Source organism: Clytia hemisphaerica, unplaced genomic scaffold (genome assembly GCF_902728285.1).
Source record: "Clytia hemisphaerica strain Z4C2 unplaced genomic scaffold, Clytia hemisphaerica genome assembly, whole genome shotgun sequence".
NCBI classification, from domain to species: Eukaryota; Metazoa; Cnidaria; class Hydrozoa; order Leptothecata; family Clytiidae; genus Clytia; species Clytia hemisphaerica.
Genome location: NW_027103674.1, coordinates 2034450 through 2060646, shown reverse-complemented (window position 1 = coordinate 2060646; position 26197 = coordinate 2034450). Strand labels below are relative to the sequence as shown.

Here is a 26197-nt window from a genome sequence, read left to right as displayed (position 1 = left end):
TTTTTAATGATTTTCATGTGTATTTTACATGAAACCAAAACACAAGGTTGTGCTGGAGTGCGGTGGCAACATAGATGTAAAAATAGGGTAAGTACCTTAAGTGGATTAATTTAACGTGTACATTTTGTGAATCGAAGATCTAAAATTTTCGCGTGGAAAATCGGCTATTTTTCATTTAATACTTTGAATCTGAAAATTCAAACAGCAGAAATGTATGCATGCTCATTTCATTGACGACGAAACAATACCCCCTCGGAAATCAATTTAGATCGATAGTTTCGCAAACCGTAATTACCGTTAACAATTCAAAAGATGGCTCAACAATTAATTTAAAACATAAAATTTTCCGAATAATTCGAGATATGAACCAAGCTGACCACTTAAAAAAAGACTTTGTCAATAAAGCACCGGACTACTTCTGACTGAAATTTGCTTTCTGATGATTTTGATGGTGCCGAGTCCAGTTATCAAAAAGCTATAGGTTGCCCCCGGGCTAGCTGTACCGCAGCACTATTTTGTTGAGCGAGCTTTTGGATTGTTAATCGCAGCTGCGGTACTCTACTAACCTGATTTTGTGCCTGTTTATTAATAAGAATGTTTTCTTTTTACTTCAACCGATTTAATACACCCCAAAACATATGTAAAAAATTTTAATGACGCATCTTTTTATTTACAGAGAATTGGCGGAGGGGGTGGGCGTAAAAGTGGGCTCAACTTCAGAGGTGATACTTATGGATCAACTGAACAAGACATTACGGAGATAATCGATTCACTTGACAAATATATGGAAACTGATAACAGCGATATTGAAGATGAAACCTCGCCAAAATATGGTGGAGATAATGATGAAACCTTGCTGCAGTATGATGGAGGTAATAGGTTCGAGAAATTCTACCACGAGATCCTATCAAAGAAATATGATGGAGATAATAATGAAGGAAAATATTATAGAGGTAATTCTTTGTATGATGGAGAAAACCAGGATCGAGATGAAAGCAAAAATGAAAAAAATGCAGTAAATTTCTTAAAAAAATATTTTTGGAAACTATTCAGGAAGCATTATTAGAAACTTATTTATGTTTTTGTAGTAAAATTTTAGAGCTACGTTATTATTCTACTATAGAAAAATTTTGCATGAAAAGTTCATTTAATATGCTTTATATTATCATGCAATATTACCCCTTTATATAAATTTTGATTAAATACAATATTTCTATAATAGGATAACTTTAAAAAATGTTATATTATGGTGATATTACTATTCTAATTTATAATACAAATTATATATACAAAACCCTAAAAAATCTGAAAAAAAATCTTATAACAATAAAAATTAACATAAAATCGGTGTAAAATTCTTAGATTATAAATCATGAATATATAGATAGTTAGTGCATTAAAAATTAGAGCCAAAATGTGCAAAATAATATGTTGATAATAAAAAATCATAAATTTGCCTCTTCCAGTATCAAAAACTTGAAAACAGTAAAATTAAGGGGACCAACCATTCCATGTGTTGGTGAATTATTAAAAATTTACCATGACAAGAACTTATTTTGGCTAAAAAAATCGCAGCAAAAAAATCCTGCAAAATTTTAACTAGGAAGAGAACTCCTTACGGTGAATAACAAGGTTAAGATGATATCTTAGGTGATAAAAGGGGTCATTTTGAAAAACAATAAAATGAGTGTTTTTGCAAGAATTCATTGATTCTCGCTAAGATTAATTGTCAATTTGCAGACTTTTATATCTTCAATCCCAGTGGGTTACTATGGAAATAACAGTACTTAATATAGTCATTCACGATTTAAGAAGTAAGTAAGTATGAGTAAGCATGAACCTGTATCTAAACATAATATCTAAGTCTTTCTGTAGGTCAGTGTTATTGTCTGCATTGTGGGCAGTTTTTCTATATATTTTCATTCATTCATTCATTCATTCATTCATTCATTCATTCATTCATTCATTCATTCATTCATTCATTCATTCATTCATTCATTCATTCATTCATTCATTCATTCATTCATTCATTCGTTCATTCATCCCACATAGGTCGTCCTTTAGTCAAGGCAGACTTGATCTTTCCAGACGGTTTGAATATAGGTTGCTTGAAATTCGGACCTTTGCTAGTGTCATCTATAAAGTAAAAGAGATTATTAATTTCAATCAGTCATAAAAATGAAGAAGCTATTTCTCAAAAAGAATTACTGCAAACAAGCAGGAATTGGGCTCTTCCAGAAAAGGTTCGTAACCCCGGGTGGAGGATATAATATCCGGGGGTAGCGAAAAATTATCAAAATTTACTTTGTCCATGGGGTAAATTTGCTCTTTCCGGGGGTAATTTGGGTTGTACGGCGGGTCAAATGATGCTTGTCCGGTAATTTTTGTAATCCAGTAATTTTTGTATCCTCCAACCCCCGTATACAATTTTTTTCTGGACGAGTCTGCTACTAGGAATGAACTTTATTTAGAAGGTCCGTTTCCCTTCTAAAGGTGCAAGGTTTGACATGTTGTGGAATTCCATAGGGGGCATACGAATAACCAGTAAAGATAATTGATATTCCATGGAGGTTAATTTTTAAAAACTGTAAAAGTTTAGAATCCCGAAGGGTTTTCAACCTGAAGGTGCATGAAATTCCATGAAAAACCTTTTCGATTTTCCAAAAAAAAATTTCTTAATTTTTAATTTTGATAATAACCTTCTTGGAAGTCTTGTCCTGCAGGTACTCGTTCCCATAGTAACAAGGTAGCGTCCATTCCTCCAACAGATAATAAATATTTATCATCACAGCTCCAACGAACGTTTGTCACGTGACTACAATGTCCTTTGTATGAACGGAATTTCGCACCACGGACCTTGAAGAAGAGAAAAAAGTATAAATACCAATAGAAAATTTTTTTGTTAAAGTGACGATAGTTTAAGATATTGGGCTTGTGGGTGAGCCATTCAAGGGGTTAAAAATTTTTATTTCAAAATTTCCAGAGAGTAACAGACAGACTTTAGTTCATTCACCGTCACTTTAATGGTACGGAAAGAATTTTTCTAAAAGATTTTTTTGCTAATTTTGCAATTTTTCAGCGGGTATTCAAACATTTCTAAGAATTCTTTTTTGACTGAAATGGTTCGTCCACCCCCCATGTATGGATATTTAATGGAATGAGCCCTATTCCTTATACGGTCCTGAGAGTATTCTCTTGATACTTTTTTTTTCCAACACTATTTTCTCAAGTCGAGAAACTCACTTGAGTAAGTTGTTTTTTACTTTTAGAAAGAAAACATTGTTTCAAAATTATTTCAAATTGAAAAGGTACACCAAAATTAAAGATGGCAAAAAATATCGAGACTGAGGATTTAGTTATTTAAATTCTGCAATTCATATAAATCACATTGTAGAATTTATAGTGTTTATTTTTCAAAAATAAAATCGGGGAATTCAGATGGGAATGTTATTACCAGAACGGGATATCGGAATAATTTGACTTGTCCGAAATCATCTCCAGTAGCAATGAGTTCATAATCAGAAGTCCGGTTTGATGCGTTGACATCTGTGACGTCAGACGAGGGTGGGTAGATGCCTGAAGAAAAAAAATTCATAAAACTTGTGAGTTAAGTGAGGATGAGGCCTAAAATAATTCCTTATTTTCGAAAACCTCCCTAAAATCTTTAATTACCACTAGTAAGTCTTGTACGTTTTGTTAAAGAACAAACTATATAAGAAATTAAATATTATAAGAACCAACGAGTTAAAAGACATTTGAGGTTTAGGGGAGTTCTGAAACCCAATTTCTAAGGAAATTGCACAAAAATACTCACAAAACGTTGAAATGTTAAGAACATCAGAAAGCTTCAAAAATTTTCAAAAAGCATATTTATAAAAAAGCGTGTATTGGTGGTTTGGGTCAAATAATTAAAGTCAACTCTTTCTAATTCAAATTTCTATTATTCGAGCCTTTCTGTAATTTAAACTAAAATATTGATCCCCTCCGCTGGAAAGAGGCTTAGATTACTCTCTGTAATTCGATTTTCTCTAATTCGAATACAAATTTTGGTCCTTTAAAAATCGAATTAGAGAGAGAGAGTCAACCAGATAAGTTTAATTGCCTTTGATACAGTAACCTTGGTAACAGTAACACCTCGAAACTATAACGGTGTCGACGAAAAATTAACACCAAAGGGTCTGTAAGATATTCAAACTTGGCCATTGGCAGGCCACCATTACTGTTTGTTGAAAGTAACGCCGTAGCCTTTATTTACGGAAACTTTTATTATAAAATAACAACACGAAGTTATAAGATAAGAGGCACCTTCGATCCCAGGACGAACATCATTGACATTTTTATTTGGATATTATTTTGATAAGTTCTAGCCCTGGTCTTGGGTGTGGGGAAAGATTGCCAACAATAAAAAAGAGAGATTAGGATTAGGAACAAGGTTGGATAAAAGGTAAACAAACCTTTGACAGTTGGTCCAATCACAGCACTGAAGGAGGACCAGTCCGTGCGAATCACAGCATCTGTACCCATCGTTTTCCGTGTCCCTGCTGGAACCTCGAACAGTAAATGTTCACGTGCTCCAGAATTCGTTTGAATTAAACGACCTATAAATAATTTGACTTTAAAGTTACAAATTTGGATTGAACTATTTCATAGCAGTAGTCTTATGTTATGTTCTGTAACCAGACTTTTGGACCGGTAGAATTTGACGTTCGTTCGGCTCTGGAAATGAGCAAATCTCGTCCCCCGTGTAACCTAGGCTTTGTTTACGTAATTGATAGACCCCAGAGAATACCATAAAAAAACTGATAATATTCAGGGAGCGAGGTTGGAAACGAGTAAGACGTTTGTTCACCAACTCCACCCAGCTGGCACACAACGTTGTTTCAACGTTCATATAACGTTATATAGACGTTGTGAACGTTAGATAAACGTTGAAACAACGTTGTGTGCCAGCTTGGCATGTAGGTTTTATTTACGCCAGAGGATGCCCTACCAGTAAGCATAAAAAACCTGAGGGTTGGAAATGGGCAAGATCTACATTGTTTTTAGAAGAAACAAACATTTCACAGATCAACCTGCTTACTTTTTGTATCCCAATCAAAGTGAGTCAGATAACTCGAATTTCCCCTGCATACTGCTCTCTTCTTTCCACGTTTCACATTGTAGATGTCTAACATGTTATCGTGAGATGCAACACCGAGATAAGTACCATCTGTACGTAGGTAAGGAAAAAGAAGAAAGTCAAAAAAGGAAAATATTAGAATCAATTATGCTTGCTGGCAACCTTCTGAATGCACTAAAAAAACATTTGTAAAAACCATAGTTGGTAGTTTCTCGAAAGAATTGATACTAGATTTTCAACCTCCGATGGGAAATTGGCTCGTTTCTTTAGAGCTTTAGCGTGGGCGGCCGCCAATCCGCCATCGGAACATCAGATGAACACAGCTTAAGCTGGGAGCAAACCGTCAAACATTGTTCTTCAAACATCGTGACGTTTCATGTTTGAAATCGATGTTTGACGGTTTGCGGAGTCAAAAATCGTATCTTTTCAACAAAAAAAACTAAAAATATGTTTGAAACAATGTTTGAACAAGTTCATAATCTTTTCAAACATTCAACTCGGAGTTTCCCAAGAAGGAAGACATTGCATTGCTAATCGAACATTGAATATGATTTCGAACGCGTGATTTGAAAAGTAAACAAAAGAAAGAAGCTGTTGTAATGCAACAAAATAAATGTTTGAGACAATGTTGGAAAATGCCGCGCAAACCATTCAACAAAAAAGTTAAAATGTTTGAAGAACCATGTTTGATGGTTTGCTCCCAGCTTTAGTAGAGTTTTGATAAAAAGATCAGTGAGTAAATGGTGTTAAATTGTGGTACAGTATACTCTCTCTAATTCGAACTTCTATTATTCGAATCTTTCTGTAATTCGAACTAAAATATTGGTTCCCTCAGGTGGAAAGTGGTTAAATTTACTCTCTGTAATTTGAATCTTGAATAAAATCTTGATTAAAATTTTAGTCTGGCTTGAAGATCGAATTAGAGAGAGAGTCGACTGTATTTATTCGATACTTACCTGGGGAGAATTTGATGTCCGATATCTCTTCTGTCCGATCCTTCGTGAGGACACTGGTTTTTAATGTTTTTGCGTCCACGATCATAAAACTTCCTATAAGCATAAAATGAAAGAAGAATCTTCAGAGCCTTACTATTATTTCAATTCAAGTTTCTTAAAGTAGATGGATTCCATGAAAACCTTCCAAAGCACCCAATTTTTAAGAAAACACACTCACGAAATGGCGAAAATAAGAATATATTAAGACAGATTAAGAACATTTTTAGGCTTAAAACTTAAAAAGTTAAGAACAGCCAAAGGCTTAAAAAATTCTGGATGTTCTTATAAAAAAACACGTAAAAAGTCTTACCATCGTTCAAGCCTACAGCAATGGATGCTCCATCAGGACTATATGCGACACACCGTCCACCCCGTTTTAAAACGGCCACTTTCTTTAGCCTGTGTTCGACGATGTTCCAAATGCGTAGAGTCTTGTCATCACTGACTGTCGCACATTCTAAAGCATCAGGGTGGAGTGCCAAACCCCATAGTTCTCCTTCACCGTGTCCCTAAAACCGCAGATATAAACTTTTTACTTTTCAAAGAACAACTTTAAATGATATTAAACATCGCTGAAATAAATTTTCTGTTCGAAACTTCTCTTATTATTATCACTGACTCTCATTTATCAGATTTGTAAAAACTTTATATCTCAAGAGAAATTACATAAAAGCATCAATAGTGTAAAAAAGGTGTGAAAGTTATTAGTAGGTGCATAGTCCGTAGAGGAGGAATACTTGGTAACGTGATCAAAAACTGAGCAAATCGATTTTCGTCCTTTGATAATAACAAAGGAAAAAGCTAATAAAAAGTTATTACAATAGGCTTCCAGACCAGAACTATGGTAGGTGCTGCCAAAAAGAATACACAGTGTCCTGCTATTTTATCAGAAAAATTTGTTCTTTTTTAACAATAATTGAAAGCTTTATAAAGTGCTGAGACTGGAGAGTTTTAGACATTCATAAACTTACACTGTACCTAAACTCCCTTTACCTGATCTTGTCCGGGAATTTTCATGATTAAAATGTAAAATCTCCTTACCTGAATAATCATTTCCATGGATCCATTATAGTGTATTTGAATGACGTCATTATGGCCTGTACCAACCAGAATATTTCCTTCGTCCGTATGGATGGATCTGATTGGTGGGCAGTCGTGAAGTAAAATGGTGCCCGATGGGAAACGACTTGATTCTACTTTGAAAGCACGTAGAGGAGCCATGAATGACTGATCCCATACCATGACAACTCCGTCATTTCCGCCTGTCACAAAACCCTGGGGAAAAAAAACAAACAAAATTGAAAATATAAGCAAATTTCAAAAAAAGGTACTAAAAATGTAAAAATTTAAATATTTGGTCACATTAATTAGAGACAGATGACAATTTCTAAAGTCCTGCTTCATCAAGGCTTACATTTTCATGCATTTTTAAAAATCTATCATCAGCATCTATGAAAAAGATCAACATTCAAGCTTTTAGAAAAAACCCTTCATAGGGGGGAGGGGGTTGAGGATAAATTTTTCAACAATCTACCCATTGGACATTGCAAATTTACCCTAAGTTATATGAGGGTTTTTGAATACCATATACACGCTTTTTTTAATAAGAATAGTGTACTTTGAATGAGGGTCAATAAATTCGTAAGAAAGTGCCAAAAATTGAGGGTGAAATATTCTTAACGTATCATTACTTTTTAGACTTGACTTTTATACAAAATGATCAATTTGAGACTTTTGAACTTTTAAAATTACATTTGTTCTTCAAAGCTTCAATTTATCTCTAATAAAGGAAGCAGTTTTTTCTGTTGACCAAATACAAAATGACTGTATTCTTATCAAATTCTGTGAAATTCACCCTAGAGGGTATTCTTACGATTGGGCCAATTTTCACACTGATATTCTTATAGAAGATATTCTTATAACAAAACAAAAAGCGTGTATATCTTCCACCACATGTGTACTGTCCAGGAGCACATAAATTTTTACCTTTTCTTCTGATTGAAGCAAAGCAAACATTGCATAAACAGGTCCTTTGTGAGCTGGAATCGACTTCCGATAAGTACTGCCTTGCCAGACATAAATTTCTCCTGACGCAGCTCCTGTGTACACGACATCTTCAAGAGGTGAGTGACAGATGCAAAGCATGTCTGTTAACTCGCCTGCTTTACCAAAAGTTGTTGTACGTTTCTCGATTTTATTGCCTGAAAAGGAAGGAAAGACCGAGATCACACTACAACCTGCTTGTTTACATACATTTCAGTAGCCCCCCGCATAAGATATGTGTGACAGGGGGATGGTGATGATTGAAGAAATAATCTTTGCTATCATACAAAAAGTACTTCAGGCGTACACAATTTCGCAAGGCCGAAAAATCGCAGGATTGACGACACAAACTTTCAGGAATCAACACATAAAAATGAAAATCTACACATGATAAAATGACTCCTGGGGCATTCCGGCTACGGCCAAATCGACCGATGTTGACTAACTTCCTTGACCTCGACTTCTCTTAAATGTTAAATAAACTGTCACAGTCGATGAGTTCCAACTGTCCAGATAAACCACTTGTAAAAAAACCTCCCTGAATATCGAGTAAGAAAATGTTTACCATTCAATGTCCAGAATTTGATATGTTTCACTCCAACTGAAACCAGCTTGTTGACATCATATGGGTTCCATTCCAAATTGTAGATGACATCTTTATGACCTCTGAGGGTGAGAGAATGAATTGGTTTCGTAAAAAGCACCAGAAAGAAAATTAGAACCCTTCCTCTAGCTTATTTTATTTCTTCAGATTCACATTATGTTAAAATCTCTTGATAGGAGTCTTCAAGGACAATTTATCGACCATTAACAGAAATAGCTTCAATTGTTTGACTAAAGCAACTCAACTATAGAATACGGTAAAACAGCGTCATTCTAATATCTATAATACCAACATGAACGTTAGCAGAACGTTGGAACAATGTTGTTACCAGCTTTGATTGTTGTATTATTTCTTGTTCATTCAAAAAGTCTGTCAGATAAGTAACGTCGTATCTTATTTACTCCGAACGTAAAAGTATATGGCCTGGATATGTCCATAACATAGACTAGTTTTCAAACTTCTTCAATGACTTTTAACCTAAGTAAACGAACCTTGTACTAGCTAACTTTTCTTCTTTTCTCCAATTCCATATGCAAATACAATGATCATCGTCCAATCCCACATCTGCTAATTTATCTCCATCTCCTATGAAAATAAAATTTAAAGTTATTTTGTTAATTTTTCCATAAACTTTCCAATTTTAGGAATATAGTGCTAGGCTTTCGCCTCATGGTCTAATGAAAGTTTCTTAAAAGATAGCATGTCTAGTCACTGCGAGGGAAGTTAAAAATATTAGTTTTCCACGTGTGGAAATCCGTTATCCCTAACACATTGGTAATACACTTCCAGCATGGGAAATTAGGTTGGTATATTTTTCCGGTGTATGCAAGTTCGCAGAATAGCTAACAATTTTTTGGTTCCTAAGACTTCCCAGATATTATCTTTTTTTAAATTTTTTTTTAGGCTCTATTGACTTGATATACTTATCTAATAACTTGTAAACCAACAGACTCAGACCCTATTCTAGCTCACCCCTTTAGTTAAGAATAAAAAGGATTTTTACCTGAGAAATCGACACAGATGATACCCCGTTTGTGGAAACCTTTTAAAACTGCCACACATTTCAATGAAACAATATCCCATACTTGTGTACAAGGATTTCTCCCAATCTAGAAAGAAATTTACAAATGTCGACTTAGAATCGTTTGAAAATGATGATAAAGGCATAAGATGAAACTTTACTCAAAGAAAGTTCTCAAAGAGAATCAGAGAAAAGAATTAGTAAATGCAATTTCAACTTTTGATTTTGATCTTAAAAAAGCTGCCAAATGGATCCTCTTCTTAAACTCCCAGCTTCTTCTTATCCCAACACTTTTTTTCTTCGATATTATGGAGGATGTCACCCCCTCCCCTTATGAAAGTAGGTACGAACTATAATTATCCCCTCCGTGGACTTGAATGTTTATCTAATGTTCACAACGTCCATATAACGTCAAATGATTGAACATTTACAAGAATTTTTGTCATTGGATTGGTCGTTAACTATTCAAACAAAAACTTTTACTGTATTTTTCTAAAGAACGCGTCATCTCTATTGTTTTGAATAACCAATTATGTGAGCATCTTGTAAAAACTTCAATACAACTGTCAAATGAACGTTGAAACAACGTTGTGTGCCGGCCGAGTAAGATTTTTATACAAACTAACATTTTGAAGCTAACATATTATAGTGATCTGAGTATCACTGCAATACACTATCTCTACATCTACAAGCCTTGGGGGAATTTTATCATTCATTTTTTAGTACAATTCTTATCTCAAGAACTAAAAGAATACCCTGACTTTAAAAACAAGCCTTTATTAAAATGTAGAGATTTTGCCAAGGGCAGTAAGACGAAAATTTTCATCAAGCTAGAGTATCCGGTCTATAAACTCTTTGACTCATACACGTTTTCATAAAAACATCTAAGATTTCTGAAGCCTCCGGATGTTCTTCTTGAGCTTTAAGGCTAAAAATATTCTCAACATAATCTTGTTTTCACCATTTTGTGAATATTTTTGTCCATTTTCCTGAGAAATTGGATGTTCTAGAGTCAGCAAAGTGCTTAAAAATGTTTTCATCAACTTGTTCTTAATATTCTGACCATCAAAACCTCATATTCCTATATAGTTTTGTTCTTATAAAAAACATTGTACCTGGCCTGTAGCAATAAAATCCTCCTCATCATGTACAGTCAAACATAAGATATCATCATCATGCCCCAAGTAAAACCGTTGCTCGTGCGTTTCTTGGTTGTATACGATTCCAATAGCAGCTGTGTGGAAAACAATTTCATTGGATTGTGTATAGAAAACATTGTTGCATGCATTGTATCCATGATATCTGAAAGAAAAAAGCATTTGTTTCTTTTTTAGTTTCTTGCTTTCTTCGATTGTTTGAGCTTTTGGTGTCATCTTCTTTAATCAGATCTTATCGAAGTTTTTGATTTTTCTAAAAAATCGATGCATTGTGGGATTGTTTCGGGGGTATTACAATATAATAGCCCCTTGTTTCATTCTCACTACGTTCAGGCTATTTTGAAATGTTTTTAATGAACCTCGGGACTATTATTCCCAAATCACCCTCCAAACCATGTTATTACTAGTACAAATCTCATTAGGAATTCCTCGAGGGAATTCTATTGTAATACCCTCGAAACAACCCCACAATGCACCGCTGTTTTAGAAAAAATAAAAATCTTCGATAAGGTCTATTAGATCAATTCTTGCGAGCCAAAAATATCGCAAATTTTACTAGATTTATTTTTTGCAAATCAGCATTTTAAAATTTAGTTCATATTTATTAGGTCATATAGATTATGAGGATTTCTTTTCATATAAATTCTGCTCAGCATTTTTTCGAACAAACACAGAAAAAATCGTTGAATTAAACTCGTGTGAAAACTGATTTCCCAGTGTGTGACCGGGTTCGTTTTTCACACAGGTGTGGAAAGGTAAGTTAAGACCCTGCGTGTTTACACCATGGTGGATTGAATCCATTATCAAACTAAACTCTCAATCTGCAATCCCAGTCTGACTTGTTTTAAATTGAGGTGTTTTAATCTGATACTCAATCCATCATGGTGTAAACACTAAGGATGCTATTTACGATTTCACACCGGTGTGAAAAACGAACCGAATCCCACCTTAGGAAATCAGTATTCATACGAGTGTGATTTAATGATTTTTTCCTGTGACACTGTATACTGTGAGACTACCTTCACAGTGTACAGATATCATGTAATTTAATATCCATCAATTTGTTATTGTTTGTTCCTTTCTGTTAGCATTATAAATCATTAAATTACCCAAATGCAAATTTTAGTTGAAGCCCTTCAGCAGGTCTACGGGCACTTTTCTCAGGATTTGCAAGCGCTTGTTCAACAACATCCATTCTTCGAGGTGAAACAGCTCCCTCTGGTTTAGCACCTGGAGAATACACAAAAAGAGATGAAAAGTATCAATTAAATACCGTAAGGTCGGAACCGCTTATTAAAAAAAGACATTTCCCCTCTCAAAGAAATATAGTGTCAATCAGTGATTCCGACCTTCCTTTTATTCCTATCTCTAAAGAAAGGATAGGGAATTAGATGGGGCATTTTCACATTAGACCAACTTATGGTAGTGCTGCGACTGATAGTAAGTTGCAACCACAGTCAAGGTAAAAAGGTCAGTAATTTTAATTATGATCAGATTCCAATCATTGTAAAACAAAAATAAACTTTACACATCCAATGACATAGAAAACTTGATAGGATACTTAGTGGTAGTACCCATTTTTTATGAAATTTACTCAATTTTCAAAAATAAAAATACAATTAAACTGCCTCTGATTATTTTCAACTCTAGAAGCTCACATAACAATATTAAAGTTGAAACAAGGTTTTCTAGCGGGCAACAGAAACAGCCTAAAAGAATTGTCCATACCATGTGACAGTGGACCACGTGCTCTTCCATTATCCTGATTTGATTTTTTGAATGGACATTTATTTTTCACATGGTCTTGAGTTAAACACTCATCACAGTGTAAACTCTGCCGAAACACTTCTGAAGTAGCACCTCCAAATAATTCCTCATCTATTTCACTCCAATTTTGTAAATCTAAAATGTATAAGGTTATTTTGAGAACAAAAACAACAGAATTTCAATACATCATCGAGGTAAGAAATCTACACCATGCATCCCTAACACTTTGCCTGGAAGTGTTCCTGGAGTTTGAGCACAGTCCATTGTAGCACAAGTCAGCGTCAATCTTCATTGAGGCCACTAACCTTTATATACTTTGGAGCAAGTTTCTCAATCCCGGCCAAAAAATTCTTTGATCAGAGTTTTTTGAAAAGTGGTACCCTAATAGTGGCACTACTCAATAGCAGTGTAAATGCATAGAGAGCGCTAGATCTACTTTCCCTCGAAAACTTTTGATGATGTAGCGCCGGTAGACGTTAATTCTGAACACTGCAATAGCTTCTTTACTGGTACCAATTTAAAAAAAACTTCGATTAAAGATGTTGGATACAGCTTGGTCCAGGGATATATAAAGGTCAGTGATTGAAGCACTGTAATAGCTCTATCCTGATAATGAATCATGTTTATCAAGTTTATTGTTCTTTATCTACAGCTTTTCTAAGCTGTTGACGTCAAGCCTATTGGCCCATTCTTTGCTTAGCCATCCTTGAAGTCCTTTAATATATATTACTTACGTTTTAAGGCAGCTAGTCTTCTATAAGCTTTATCATAGCGCCACCATGATGTCACGTCTTGAGATTCTTTATAAATCCACATAATTATACGAGAATATCTCATAAGTCCTGCTATTCTCCCTGGAGCCACACTCCCAACAATTGAAGTATAGTACATAAAACAATCTAACCATACTAGAATGTCCTTTGCCATTAATGCAAAAGCATCTTCTACTGTCTTTTGATATCCAAGCAACATTACAATTTCAGCAAAATCAATATATTCACCAGAAATGATATGTTTTTCAAGGTCTGGCGGAATGTTTGGCTCAAAAGGTCCTATGTTTTGATGTCTCTTTTTATGTGGACGTTGATGCTGTTGACTATTCGAAACATGTTGTGGATTCCTAGTGTATTTTGATGTTGGTTTTTGAAGCATTTGCTGTTGTGTATTATCAAAAAAATCATTTACTGATTGTTTAGATCTGCTACTGACATTCAAATTGCTCATAGTATCACGTAAAGAGAATCCTTGTTTATTACGATCATCTCCAATGTTTTGTGTAAATCCTTTATGATATAGTCCATCTCCTTCATCTTCATCAGAATCATCAGAATAATCATTGTATGCAGCAAAACTTGATTTGTTGTTGAATTTTAAATCATTTGTATCTTGCGGTTCAAGCATTTTTGACCAAGCAGGTTTAATGTTTTTAGTGGCAGAGCCAGACATACCTTTGACAGGTCCTGTTGACCTTACTGGCGTTCTTTTACGAGACATTTTGTTTATTCTGGATACAGATCTTGGTGACCACTAGCTCATTTTATACTTCAGAATCTAAAAAAAGCGAAATATAAAATCTCAACAATTTGATAGGATTAATTGCCATTACAACTGGTTTGTAAAATTGATTGATATTGATATTGTTTCCCACGCATCCATTGAGATGTACAGTTATCACAACTTATGTTGGAGTTTTAAACTAAAGTCTCTCTCATATAATCTGCGGTGAAAACAAAAAAAAGCTACAAATTGTGATAGAATTTGAATTAGATAGAGGCTTTGCGCTCAATAAAAAGATCGGATAAATTTTGCGAGATTAAATTTTGCGAGCAAAAAAAAAGGCTAAATTTTCTGGATTTAATTTCGCGAGTTAGAGTTTTGAAAAATTTCACGTGGACTTAATTTTGGGAATAAGCCTGAAAACAGCTGCCACAAATGGAGACTTTGGACTAGTTTCCTTGTTGAATTAAACAATTTTGTGGTGGATTTAATATCGCGAGTAAGGAATCTCATGCATATTCGCGAGTTTAAATTTCGCGAAAATGGCAAAAAACCGTGAAAAATTTTAATTCAGTCAAAAAATACAACTTAAAAAAAAGGAGGAAAAAGGGCTCTTTTTTCACAAAAAAATTCAATATCACACTATTTGATGCAGTATATGACGATGTCTTAAAAATTCAAATGGGAATAACTTTTGATAGAGTCATTGCCTTATGCGAGTTTGATATTTAATCTTAAGAAATCATTTTATGTTATCTAAAAGTTTTTGGTGTTCAAGCTGAGTGAATAGACATGTTTGAAAGTACATAGATGTCCAGTGTCTCAAAAAGCCTCTCAACTCAGAAGTCAACCCTCTCCTTCCTCCTCAGTGTTCACTGGATAACGCAAATCGAGGGCTCTGATGACAGGGTGACTCTGTAAAATCACTATCAGGATATCCTTAAGAAAGCTCCTGATTACCCTTTATTTATCTACCCTCATGTCAAGTTTGAAAAGAAATGGTTCCTCAGTCCAGAGCACCCGCAAGGAAGAGGGCACAATAATCTCTCTGAAGAAACCTTGCAACAGCGCAACCTGGAACACCAGGACTATGTGGCAAAACCATGAACATAAAATGAAACTGCTACAAAAGACAACTCATGGGCTAAATCTAAGTATAGTAGGGATATCTGAAACCCACTGGGATAAAGACCTGGATGAAGTCTTTGACTATAATGACTTAACCATTTTCCATTCGTGTAGAGAGGAGGGTATCCACAGACAAGGTGTCGCAATCGCCATAAAGAAAGAAATCCTACCTTGCGTGAGGTCGTATGATATTGTTAGTCCTAGAATCATCAGTTTGAGCCTGGAAATCGGAAAGAGACTCTTCAACGTTTTTCAAATCTATGCACCAGACTCCAACTATACCCATGAAGAAGTCAACACATTCTATGACGGTCTACAGTCGCAATTAGATAGAAAACCTCGCAATAGTCACACAATTCTTCTTGGTGATTTCAATGCTATAGTTGGAAAAGACCAACACGAAAACTTCAGTGATAATGTTGGTTATTTTGGTTTAGGAGTCAGCAATGAACATGGCTGGAAACTACTAGAGTTTTGTGTCATCAATAATCTTGTCATTACCAACACGTTATTCAAACACCCTGAAAAACGTGGATTTACCTGGGTCTCACCTAATGGAACCCACAAAAACCAGATAGACTATATTATTACCGATGTTTGCATCAAAAGTATTTTCAAAAACAGCCAGTCACTCTGCTGATTCAGGATCTGATCATTCCTTAGTTGGAGCAAAACTGAACCTTTCCCCACCGAAATTCATGCTCACTACCCAAACGCTTCAATGTTAAAAAATTGAAAGACCCTGACGTGGTCCATGCTTTCCAACAAAGAAACGGCGGATATTTTGAAACCTTACTTCAGCTTGTTGAATCAAACGGTATTGATACCGTCTATAATGATTTTAAGCAAGTCACCAATGAAGCAACTGAAGAACTGATCGGACGTGTTAAGCACAGAAAAGTTGATGGTCTCCCACAAGAAGTTGAAAACGCGTGCGAGGAAAGACGCAAGGCCCGTTTAGCCCTGCTGAAAGATGGTAATGCCGTAAACATAGCAAGATATAGAGAGCTTAGTAAAGACGTAAAACAATCCATCAACAAACATAAGAAAGAAAATCTTGAGAAAAAAGTTGTTCAAATGGAAAATGACTTTTAGCGTAATAATTTGTTCAACCTTTTTAAAACAGTCAGAGAACTGGAAGACAAACGCAGTGCTAATCCTATCCTTATCAAAAAATCTACTCAAATGCTGAATGTGCTGTAGCTGTTAACAAACAAATCACCATTTGGTTCAAGGTCAAGGTTGGTGTATGACAAGGCTGTCTGCTATCTCCAGTCCTATTTAACATATTCCTGGAATTCAATTCATTAAGCGATCATAGTTGCTTGACCTTCAGTATCAAATGTGATGCTGTATTGAAACCTAAATCAGAAAGATACAAGTACGAGGACGCAGACTTTGAAGCAATGAAACAAGATCTCAACTCTGATGATTGGTACAAGCAATTTCCCGAGATGGCTAATTCTAAGTCAACCGAGGAGCTTTGGCAGCTTTTCCGAAAGAAGATTTTGGATATACGAAACCGTTTTGTACCCATAAAGATCATTGGTGGTCAAAACTGGAAGAAGAAAGGTAAAATACCTATTGGAGTTCAACTTCGGAAAGAAATAGCAGAGAAGAGACGCCTCCATCGGAAATGGATGAAATCACCGTCCGAAGAAAAAGAATACAATCGAGCAAAATACACCCCTGTAAGAAACAGAGTGAACAAATTGATGAGACAAGCTCACAGGAACTACGAACAAAGAATTTGTGATAACGCAAAGACCAAACCGAAGATCTTCTGGTCACATGTGCGTAACAAGATGAAATCTTCTAGTACAGTTTCATCACTACTTGAATCACCAAATGTCAAAACATCGTTAAAGCATGAAGATCACGAAAAAGCCAATATACTTCAACGACAGTTCTGCAGTGTATTCACAAAAGAAGCAGTCGGTGAGCTTCCTGCATTTGAAAAGAGAACTGATTCATCCATCAGAGATATTCATATCTCTGAGGAGATGGTACAGAATCAATTGAAAGAGCTCAACCATAATAAGTCATTCGGTCCAGACGAAATACACCCTAGGATACTAGCGGAATTATCTGACTATCTGTCTCTACCCTTAGATGTAATCATGAACAAATCTTTAGTTGAAGGCTCATTACCACGAGATTGGAAGGTGGCACATGTCACACCTATCTACAAAAACAAGGGACCTCAGAATTTGGCAGTCAATTATCGACCTGTTAGTTTGACATCGGTAGTGTGCAAATTAATGGAATCAATACTGAGGAAACACATCATGAAGCACCTTTCCGATCATAATCTTTTATCGAACAAACAATATGGCTTCATTAACAACCGTTCAACTGTGACACAGCTTTTGTACTATCTGGATAAATGTTATGAGAGCATCTCGAAAGGAAACGTTGTTGATAGTATCTACTTCGATTTTGCTAAGGCTTTCGACACTGTACCCCACCGTCGACTATGCAAGAAACTATCAGCATACGGCATCAACGGTTCAATCTTAAAATGGATAACGTCATTTCTAACAGGTCGAACACAATCAGTAAAAGTGAACCAGTCCTTCTCGACTACAGACCCTGTAGTGAGTGGTATTCCACAGGGTAGTGTACTGGGACCAATACTGTTCGTGCTATACATCAATGATCTTCCTGAAAAGGTCATCTCATTAATCCTACTGTTTGCTGATGATACCAAAATCTTCAAAGAAGTCAACTGCATCGAAGACTGTGTTTCCCTTCAGAATGATATAGACACACTTGTAGAATGGTCGAAAGACTGGCTATTCCATCCTGAAAAGTGTCACGTTCTGACGCTAGGAAAGTTTGGAAACATCAAACATGCTCATCCATATTCCCTAGATGGACGCCAATTGGAACACGTCTTTGAAGAAAAAGATCTTGGAATCCTCATTGACTCAGAACTTACATTTGAAGAACACATTGCAAAGCAAGTCAAAAAAGCAAACGCGATACTTGGCATAATCAATCGAGGATTTGTAAACATGAGTACAAGTACATTTAAAACATTGTATTGTACGTTTGTTCGCCCGCAGTCAGTATGGTCTCCGTTTCTACGTAAACACGTAAATCTGATTGAAGGAGTACAAAGACGGGCAACAAAACTTGTTCAAAAATGTCGTAATATGTCTTATGAAGAACGATTGCGTGAATTAGATCTTCCTACGCTCGAGTTTAGAAGACACTTTTGTGACATGGTCCAACTTTACAAGCACATCAACTATTACAAAAAGATACCATCCCAAACAAGATAGCCCGTCGAACGCGACCAAACAGAAGGCACAACTTTGAGATGATTCCAAACTTTGGAAGCGATGGACTCCGTGGTGTACAAACGAATTCCTTCTTTTATCGAACTATACCAACCTGGAATAAATTGCCAAAAGATGTCGCTGAAGCAAAGACAGTCAAAGTCTTCAAAGAAAGACTCAACACTGCATGGAGTAAACACCCGATAAGATTCAACACAAGACAATTGTAAAATACAGTTCCAGAGGCCCTCGTGCGCCTAGAACTTTGTTACATTATAATAATTATGGATGAGCTGAAGAGCCTCAATGACCATCTTGAACAAAATGAAAACATGTCCCACAAAGCTGTGGTATGCTGATGACACTACACTTGTGGCCGCAATCTTTGAAAAATTAGAAATATCGACAGCTGAACTTGAGACCGCTTGTTCCAAATGGGGGATTAGGATCAATGCATCTAAATGCAAAACCATCAGTGACTCACCAGTTCACCAATTCAAATCAACAATGAGAAAGTTGAGACTTTGTTTTCCTGGGAAGTAAAGTTCCAGGCACTACAAACGACAACAAACGGAGACTGGGCCTAGCATCTTGCATCTTCCAGTTTTGGACGCCTAAGAGCTAAGTAATAAAATATGGCGTAACAAAGACATAAGTCTAAAGCTGAAATTACGACTTTACAACGCGCTCATCATCCCCATAGCAATTTATGCCTTGGAAATGAGATGTTTCAGATCACTTCTCGGCCTCACATTAATGGATCCCGTGTTCGTTCTTGAAATCAGAAACCGGCTTGGAGTCACCACCACCATCGTTGACATTGTTAGGAAGAGACGTCTCTCCTGGTTTGTTTATTTCATTCGCAGAGACCTGGTTAATCCAGTTAAAATTGCCTTCAAAGACGACTCCGCACAAACCCCAGAGACCACATGGTGTGGAAGACCTCTAGCCAAAAAGATGGAAAGACTAAATGAATGTTGATACTGGTTCTGTCTTTATTTCAGCTTCAGTAGTCATATATCTCGCTTTTCTAGTTCTGTATTAGTATATATACATCAGTATCTATCTCTATCTATATATTTAAGTAACATCAGGCCCGAAGGCCCATTTTCGCTACATGTAAAATGTGAGATTGTTTATTCATAAATATCAAAAAATATTAAAATAATTCTAAAAGTCAAAGGGCTAAAAAGAAAAGGGGGTGATAAGTGTGTCCAAGCTTGGAAAGTGTAAGATTTAAGACTAAGAGATTAAAGTTATGACATTATTTATGAGTTTGGTTGAATTTGAAAGCTATAAGAAGTAAGATTAGTTGTGAATTTTAGGTGGGTAAATGATAAAATACAATAAAATACTATAAAATATTATAATTTATCTTCATCAATTAACGTTATTAGAAATATTAAATAATTTATTTTTAGCATTATACAATTAAAATTTATTTTTTCAACAATTCTTCTACAATTTTGTTTTAAATGAATCTTTAAATTTTATAGTTTGAATTTGTTTTGGTAATTTATTCCAATATTTGGTCACAATGGGAACAAATGAGTTTGAGTAAGCAAGAATTCTTCCTAATTTTTGTTGGAACTTGTTTCCATCTCTTGAATGCTTTGACAAAATTGTCATAGGCGGAATTGCAATGTTTTTGTTGATAATTTTGTGAAGCATCATACAGTTAGTCACACTAGCGTCCCGCCGAAATGCGTATCAAAGATTAATGCTGCGAAAGCGCTATATCGTTTACTTGACTCTCAAGCAAAAAAATGCGCCGCAAAACTTCTAAAGGGATTCATGAAAAAATAGCCCGGTGCTTTTTAATGAAATTAACATTTTCAAAAACTTTGAGAAATTGCCTAAAATTTGAGCCTTAGATGAAAAAATTTGAGCCAAGCCAACCTTGAAAACTAATTTGAAGATCAACTTCCCAACAGTTACATCAATATGCCTTCTTACCTGTCATTAAAAATATAAATAAAAGTAATCACGGAAAAGGACGCGAAAAAAAAAGACATAAGTGTGAGAACAGAGTAATCAAACTCGTTAGAAAAAGTACCATTAGAAGTCATAAAAAATCAACCTGAATAAATGCAATCGAAATTCCAGAGAACTTCATAATTCCCCAAACAACATTACATTACTATGTCAAACTCCCATCACATAAATTTTACAATTACGTCAGAGTAGACTACGCTCGCCACCGAAGAGGTTTATTTGGAAAAGGGTAATTATATTTTATTGTTCGCTTCTTTTTTAAAGATTCGCCGGGTTGGAAAAGTAAGAATTTCTTTGTTCATATTTTACCTACCCCAAATATTTAGGAGGCTGAGTTTTAAACGAATTGTCAAGTTGAAAAGAATGATAAATGTATCAAGGTCTGTTTTATTTACCTCCTGGTGACTTAACAAAAGAGACTTAACTCGATGTTACAATCCAATTATTGAAAGTTTGTCTCGGCCTTTTTATAATGAGCGAGACATGCGTTCTCTGATTACACAATTTTCATATTGACATTTTCAAGGCATTTTGATGTAACTGCCCAAGAAAAAGATCTACGGGGAGGCGGAACCCACCTAGATCTGCGTACTGCCGGATAGGCTATCTCCCGGAAATTTTGCCGGACCTTAAACATTGACCCATTTACATGTGCGGAATTGTTTTTACTTTAGCGTATAAACAAGGCCTTAAAAATCGAAGCGCTGTCTCAGGAATTGAATGACAAATCTTGGTTGGTTGATTTTGGCTGCTGCACATTTTATTTTGTTTCCAACTTTCAAGTTTTAATTAATATTGTCTTGCGAACTTGATTCAGGTACCATGAGAGGTCCTAAATCCGACACCACTGCCTAATTCCGACCCCCCAAATAACTGTTTTGAAAAAAAATTCTATGTTTACAAACATTCCCTCTCCAAGTTGAATGATAAACTATTGCTAGAACTCTCGAAAAAAACATCTAACAAGATAGCTGTAATGTCAAGATGTCAATTAATGTAATTAAAAAGTGTAAAATTAATTACCTTTTATTCTGGATCAGTTGCTCATGTTTAAAACGATGACATTTTTGTAATAAAAGTGACTTGCGCGGGAAAAATACGAAACTTGGGCTGGTTTCCATCAAGAAACAACAGACTAAATTGCAAAAATGGCGCAAAGTTGAAAAAAGGGCGGATGCGGTAGCACTTAATTTGAATAACAAACATTGAATCAATGAGGCGGCAACTATCAACGCCCTCTTTACCACCCATAATTCCGGATGTTTATTTACAGAAGGCCCGCAATCAAGCCAAGTGCCAGTGTAAAGTAATAAAAATCAGGCTTGATTACGTAACGTTTCAAAATGAGCACGCTCGTACACAGACCTCTTTTATATTTTCGTGTGCTTTGGAAAATCAAAACATCTCATTACTTTTTATGATGCTGTTACTACTGTTGTCATTTTGTAATAAAAGAATATGTTTTGTTATAAGAAGCAATTATTGTTATTTGGTTCAATTGGTTCAGTGTATCAAATCTCTCAGTTTAGTTAACACTTTGGTATCTTTGTTGCGTCACAGCGAAAGGTTTGTATTTATTTTAGTTTGTATCTTTGAAAGACCCCATCGGATTTAGGCAGTGGTGTCGGATTTAGGACCTCTCACGGTAACTCTAATCCTTGTTGTTGAAATGTACCGTAAGTTGGTCTAATGTCGACATCCGTCTTCTAATTTTGACATCCTTCTTTATATATAGATAGGAATAATTAAGAAAGTCGAAATCACTGATAGACTAAAGATTTTTCTTCTAATCGCGCTAATCAAAGTCAATCAGCGATTCCAACCTTCCCCAGTTTCTATTGTTCCTATCTCTAAAGAAGGGTGTCGAAATTAGAAGACGGGTGTCGACATTAGACCAACTTACGGTATCCTGTAGATGACTGATGTTGTTTTTTCTGAAAGCTTAATTTCCTAATGTGACTAACTGCAGCTAACTGTCATAATGCTGGCAATTTTGCAATGTTGTTCAGTTGATATCCATTCAAGTTTTTTGATCATTGCTGTAGGGCTGGACTCGTAGGACCAATCACTATTCACAAAAAGAGCTGCTTTTCTTTGGACTGATTCAAGCTCCTCTCGCAGACCAGAGTTGGATGGACCTGTAGGATTCCATACACTAGATGCGTACATTTAGTGTAGACCTAAAGCTCTAAAACAGCATCTAATAACATGAGAACCAGAATATGATTCTTCAATGGGAATCAAAACTATAAAGTGCACTTACAAACATCAATTTGTCGGATCTAACAAAATTAATAACCCCACTGTCATCATTGACAATAAAACAAACAATTTTCTGTCAAGAGCCTTGTAAACATTCCAACAACTTCCATTGAAATGATCTATCACAGCTCAGTCTACCATTTTTAGCGCGGTCCGAGGATTGAGCCAAGAATGCTCCGCAAACTCCTGCGCGGGTGAAAAACTTCAATCTGTCAATCATTTTCTCAAGCGAAGAGTACGCGAAGCGATTCTAGCTTTACGATAGTGCCGCGGGTCATCAATGGATAGTATTCAATTATCATTATCCCTTTATTTTCATTCCTAGAACTTTTGCAAAAAAAAGGAAAAATAGAAAAGTTGTATTTTTTACTGCTCTATTCACATACTGAATTTGAAAGATCTTCTATGTGGCTTTTTTTTGCAAACTTCAAAAAACTGATTTTTCTCCCGCCTTTGCGGAACTTTGGCTTAAGTGCTTGAGTGCAGCATAGGGTACAAAGTCCAAACATGCGTTTCCCGTAATTTTTGTGTGAAGAGTTAGGTCTATACTGACATTATCATTGGCAGAACATACGTCTTGTAAGCTTGAACTTATGCTTTCTTTGAACAATGACCGCTGGCATCACAGTGTTTGCTGTAAGAAACATCTCTTCTGGCAGTTAGTCACACTAGGAAATCTAGCTTTCAGAAAAAACAACATCAGTCATCTACAGGATGTATTTGCACAACAAGGATGAGAGTTACCTGAATCAAGTTCGCAAGACAATTAATTAAAACTTGAAAGTTTGAAACAAAATAAAACGTGCAGCAGCCAACCAAATTTTGTCATTCAATTCCCGAGACAGCACTTTGATTTTTAAGGCCTTGTTTATACGCTAAAGTAAAAATAATTCCGCACATGTAAATGGGTCATTGTTTGAGGTCTGGCAAAATTTCCGGGAAATAGCCTATCCGGCAGTGCGCTGATCTAGGTGGGTTCCGCCTCCTCTGTAGATCTTTTTCTTGTGAAGTTGGTCTTCAAATTAGTTTTCAAGGTTGGCTTGGCTCAAATTTTTTCATCTATGGCTCAAATTTTAGGCAGTTTCTCAAAAATTTTGAAAATGTTAATTTCATTAAAAAGCGCCGGGTTATTTTTTCATGAATCCCTTTAGAAGTTTTGCGACGCATTTTTTTGCTTGAGAGTCAAGTAAAAGATATAGCGCTTTCGCAGCATTAATCTTTGATACACATTTTGGCGGGGCGCTAGTGTGACTAACTGTCTGGTGAGCTTTGGTACATATCTATGTACTTCTCCAGCCAAACAAGAAGATTGGATTTTGCCGAATCAGTCATAGTAGAGGTACCTAGCTAGCTAAGTAAAAGGAAATTAGCTAAGACTTTTGGAATCAATGGAAAACAAATAAGGACTTACAATTACTACATCGATGATGATAAGTTGAACTGGTAGAAAAAAGACTGCAAGACACTGGACACTGATTTGTTGAGCTTCCTGATTTATCTTTTTCGTCGTTATGTTTACATTTTATTTACAAAACAAAGGCTACCATTTTGAATGGAATATCAGTGAATAATGCATACAGTGAAATATTGCGAAGAAGTTTGAACCGTATCCAGTGAACGATAAACGGGAAATTTTTGTTAATTTTTTTCCGGGAAGACGGGAAGGTTAGTGAAGTCGGGCTGAAATTCTAATCTAAAATTAAAAACATGTCTCATATTTGTGAGATCTGTCATTTTTAAGTCAAGCGTGAGTGTTCAGTGACACACAGCCATTAATCATATAATTACAGTAATTAACATAGAACTGATACTTTCGTTTTTCTATATTCTTTCACGTCATTTCATTAATAAGATAAAGAATACCGGTTAAATATCATAGACAAACCTTGACAAATTCCTCTACACCCTCCAACGTTAATATTGTTTGATTTACTCAAATCGGGACCACAACTTTCTTAAAATCATCAAAGGGAAAGGGTCTGACGTCATAGACGAGACCGCCGCGGAAATATAAACCTCTAGCAAAATCAAAATGGTAGAGTCGAGCAGTGTTGAAGCATGGTAGTAGAGGGAGAGAGTTTCAGAGTGACAATGAAAAATATGGACATAAAGATCGATGGACGACATCAAAATTTGCATTTTTTAGGCTAGACTGTGGTGTGGTTAGTTGTTGGTATACGTACTAGTAGTTGTGGTTGATGATGATGATATAGACCTTTTTTCAAAGAGGACGTCCTGTTGAATAATTATGTAGTCCAGCCATAAAAACAATGATAAAGCCATGCATAATTACTGTATCATGCATATTGTAATAATTATGCATGGTTTTATCATTGCTTTTCTGCTGGACTACATAATTTTTCAACAGGGTGGCCTCTTTGAAAAAAAAGGTCTATTCTAGTTGTTGTGTTGGCAGCTGTTGCTGTTGCGAGGTGCAAGGCTAACTTAGGCTAAGTTTTAAGTGCGTACAAGAAGGTAGTTTTTTGGGTGAAGTTTGGCTGGTTGGCTAGCCAACTGTTCAAAATATTTCTTGCAGGGGTTTTTCAATAGTTGCTCTGCATTTTAAAGCCTGATATGATGGGTGAGATAGAATCATTGATTTCATTTACATAAATATTGATTGAACTAGCCGTATTATTTGTAAGCCAGACGTCCGCGCTCGATAGGATCGATCATCGGAACAGCTCGATGACGGATCAATATGTGATCGATGGATTACTTAACGATCCGGATCGGAGATCGATAGAGGATCGATACTCAAGATTTTTTTAAGCTTATGATTAGCTATCGATTATTTATCGATCTATCATCGATCTTTTATCGATTCATACTCGATTTACGATCCATAACAAATCAATTAACGATCGATGACAAATCGATTAACGATCGATGACGAATCGGTATACTCGATTGAAATACTAGCTCGATAATGGATCAACGAAGGATCGATACTCAAGACTTTTTAATGACTGAATCTTCCATCGATCTCCTATAGACCTTTTTTCAAAGAGGCCACCCTGTTGAATAATTATGTAGTCCAGCAGAAAAACAATGATAAAACCATGCATTATTATTACAATATGCATGATACAGTAATTATGCATGGCTTTATCATTGTTTTTATGGCTGGACTACATAATTATTCAACAGGACGTCCTCTTTGAAAAAAGGTCTATCCGGCAGTTACATCAATATGCCTTCTTACCTGTCTTTAAAAATATAAATAAAAGTAATCACGGAAAAGGACGCGAAAAAAAAAGACATAAGTGTGAGAACAGAGTAATCAAACTCGTTAGAAAAAGTACCATTAGAAGTCAAAAAATCA

At 35.6% G+C, this 26197-nt stretch overlaps 1 protein-coding gene across 1 annotated transcript; it reads right to left on the bottom strand.

Annotated features, from left to right (window-relative positions):
• Nucleotides 1–1941: 1941 nt before the first annotated feature.
• Nucleotides 1942–24375, bottom strand: LOC136803488 (echinoderm microtubule-associated protein-like 6; the record flags this gene model as incomplete). Its single annotated transcript, XM_067060227.1, is given in 17 exon segments — nt 1942–2136; nt 2700–2856; nt 3455–3576; nt 4455–4598; nt 5081–5209; nt 6076–6168; nt 6425–6623; nt 7156–7389; nt 8101–8315; nt 8723–8823; nt 9253–9346; nt 9765–9870; nt 10898–11084; nt 12049–12169; nt 12668–12841; nt 13441–14257; nt 24284–24375. Coding segments are annotated over 16 exon segments (2937 nt in total). The 5' UTR covers nt 14201–14257; nt 24284–24375.
• Between the last annotated feature and the right edge of the window lie 1822 nt (nt 24376–26197).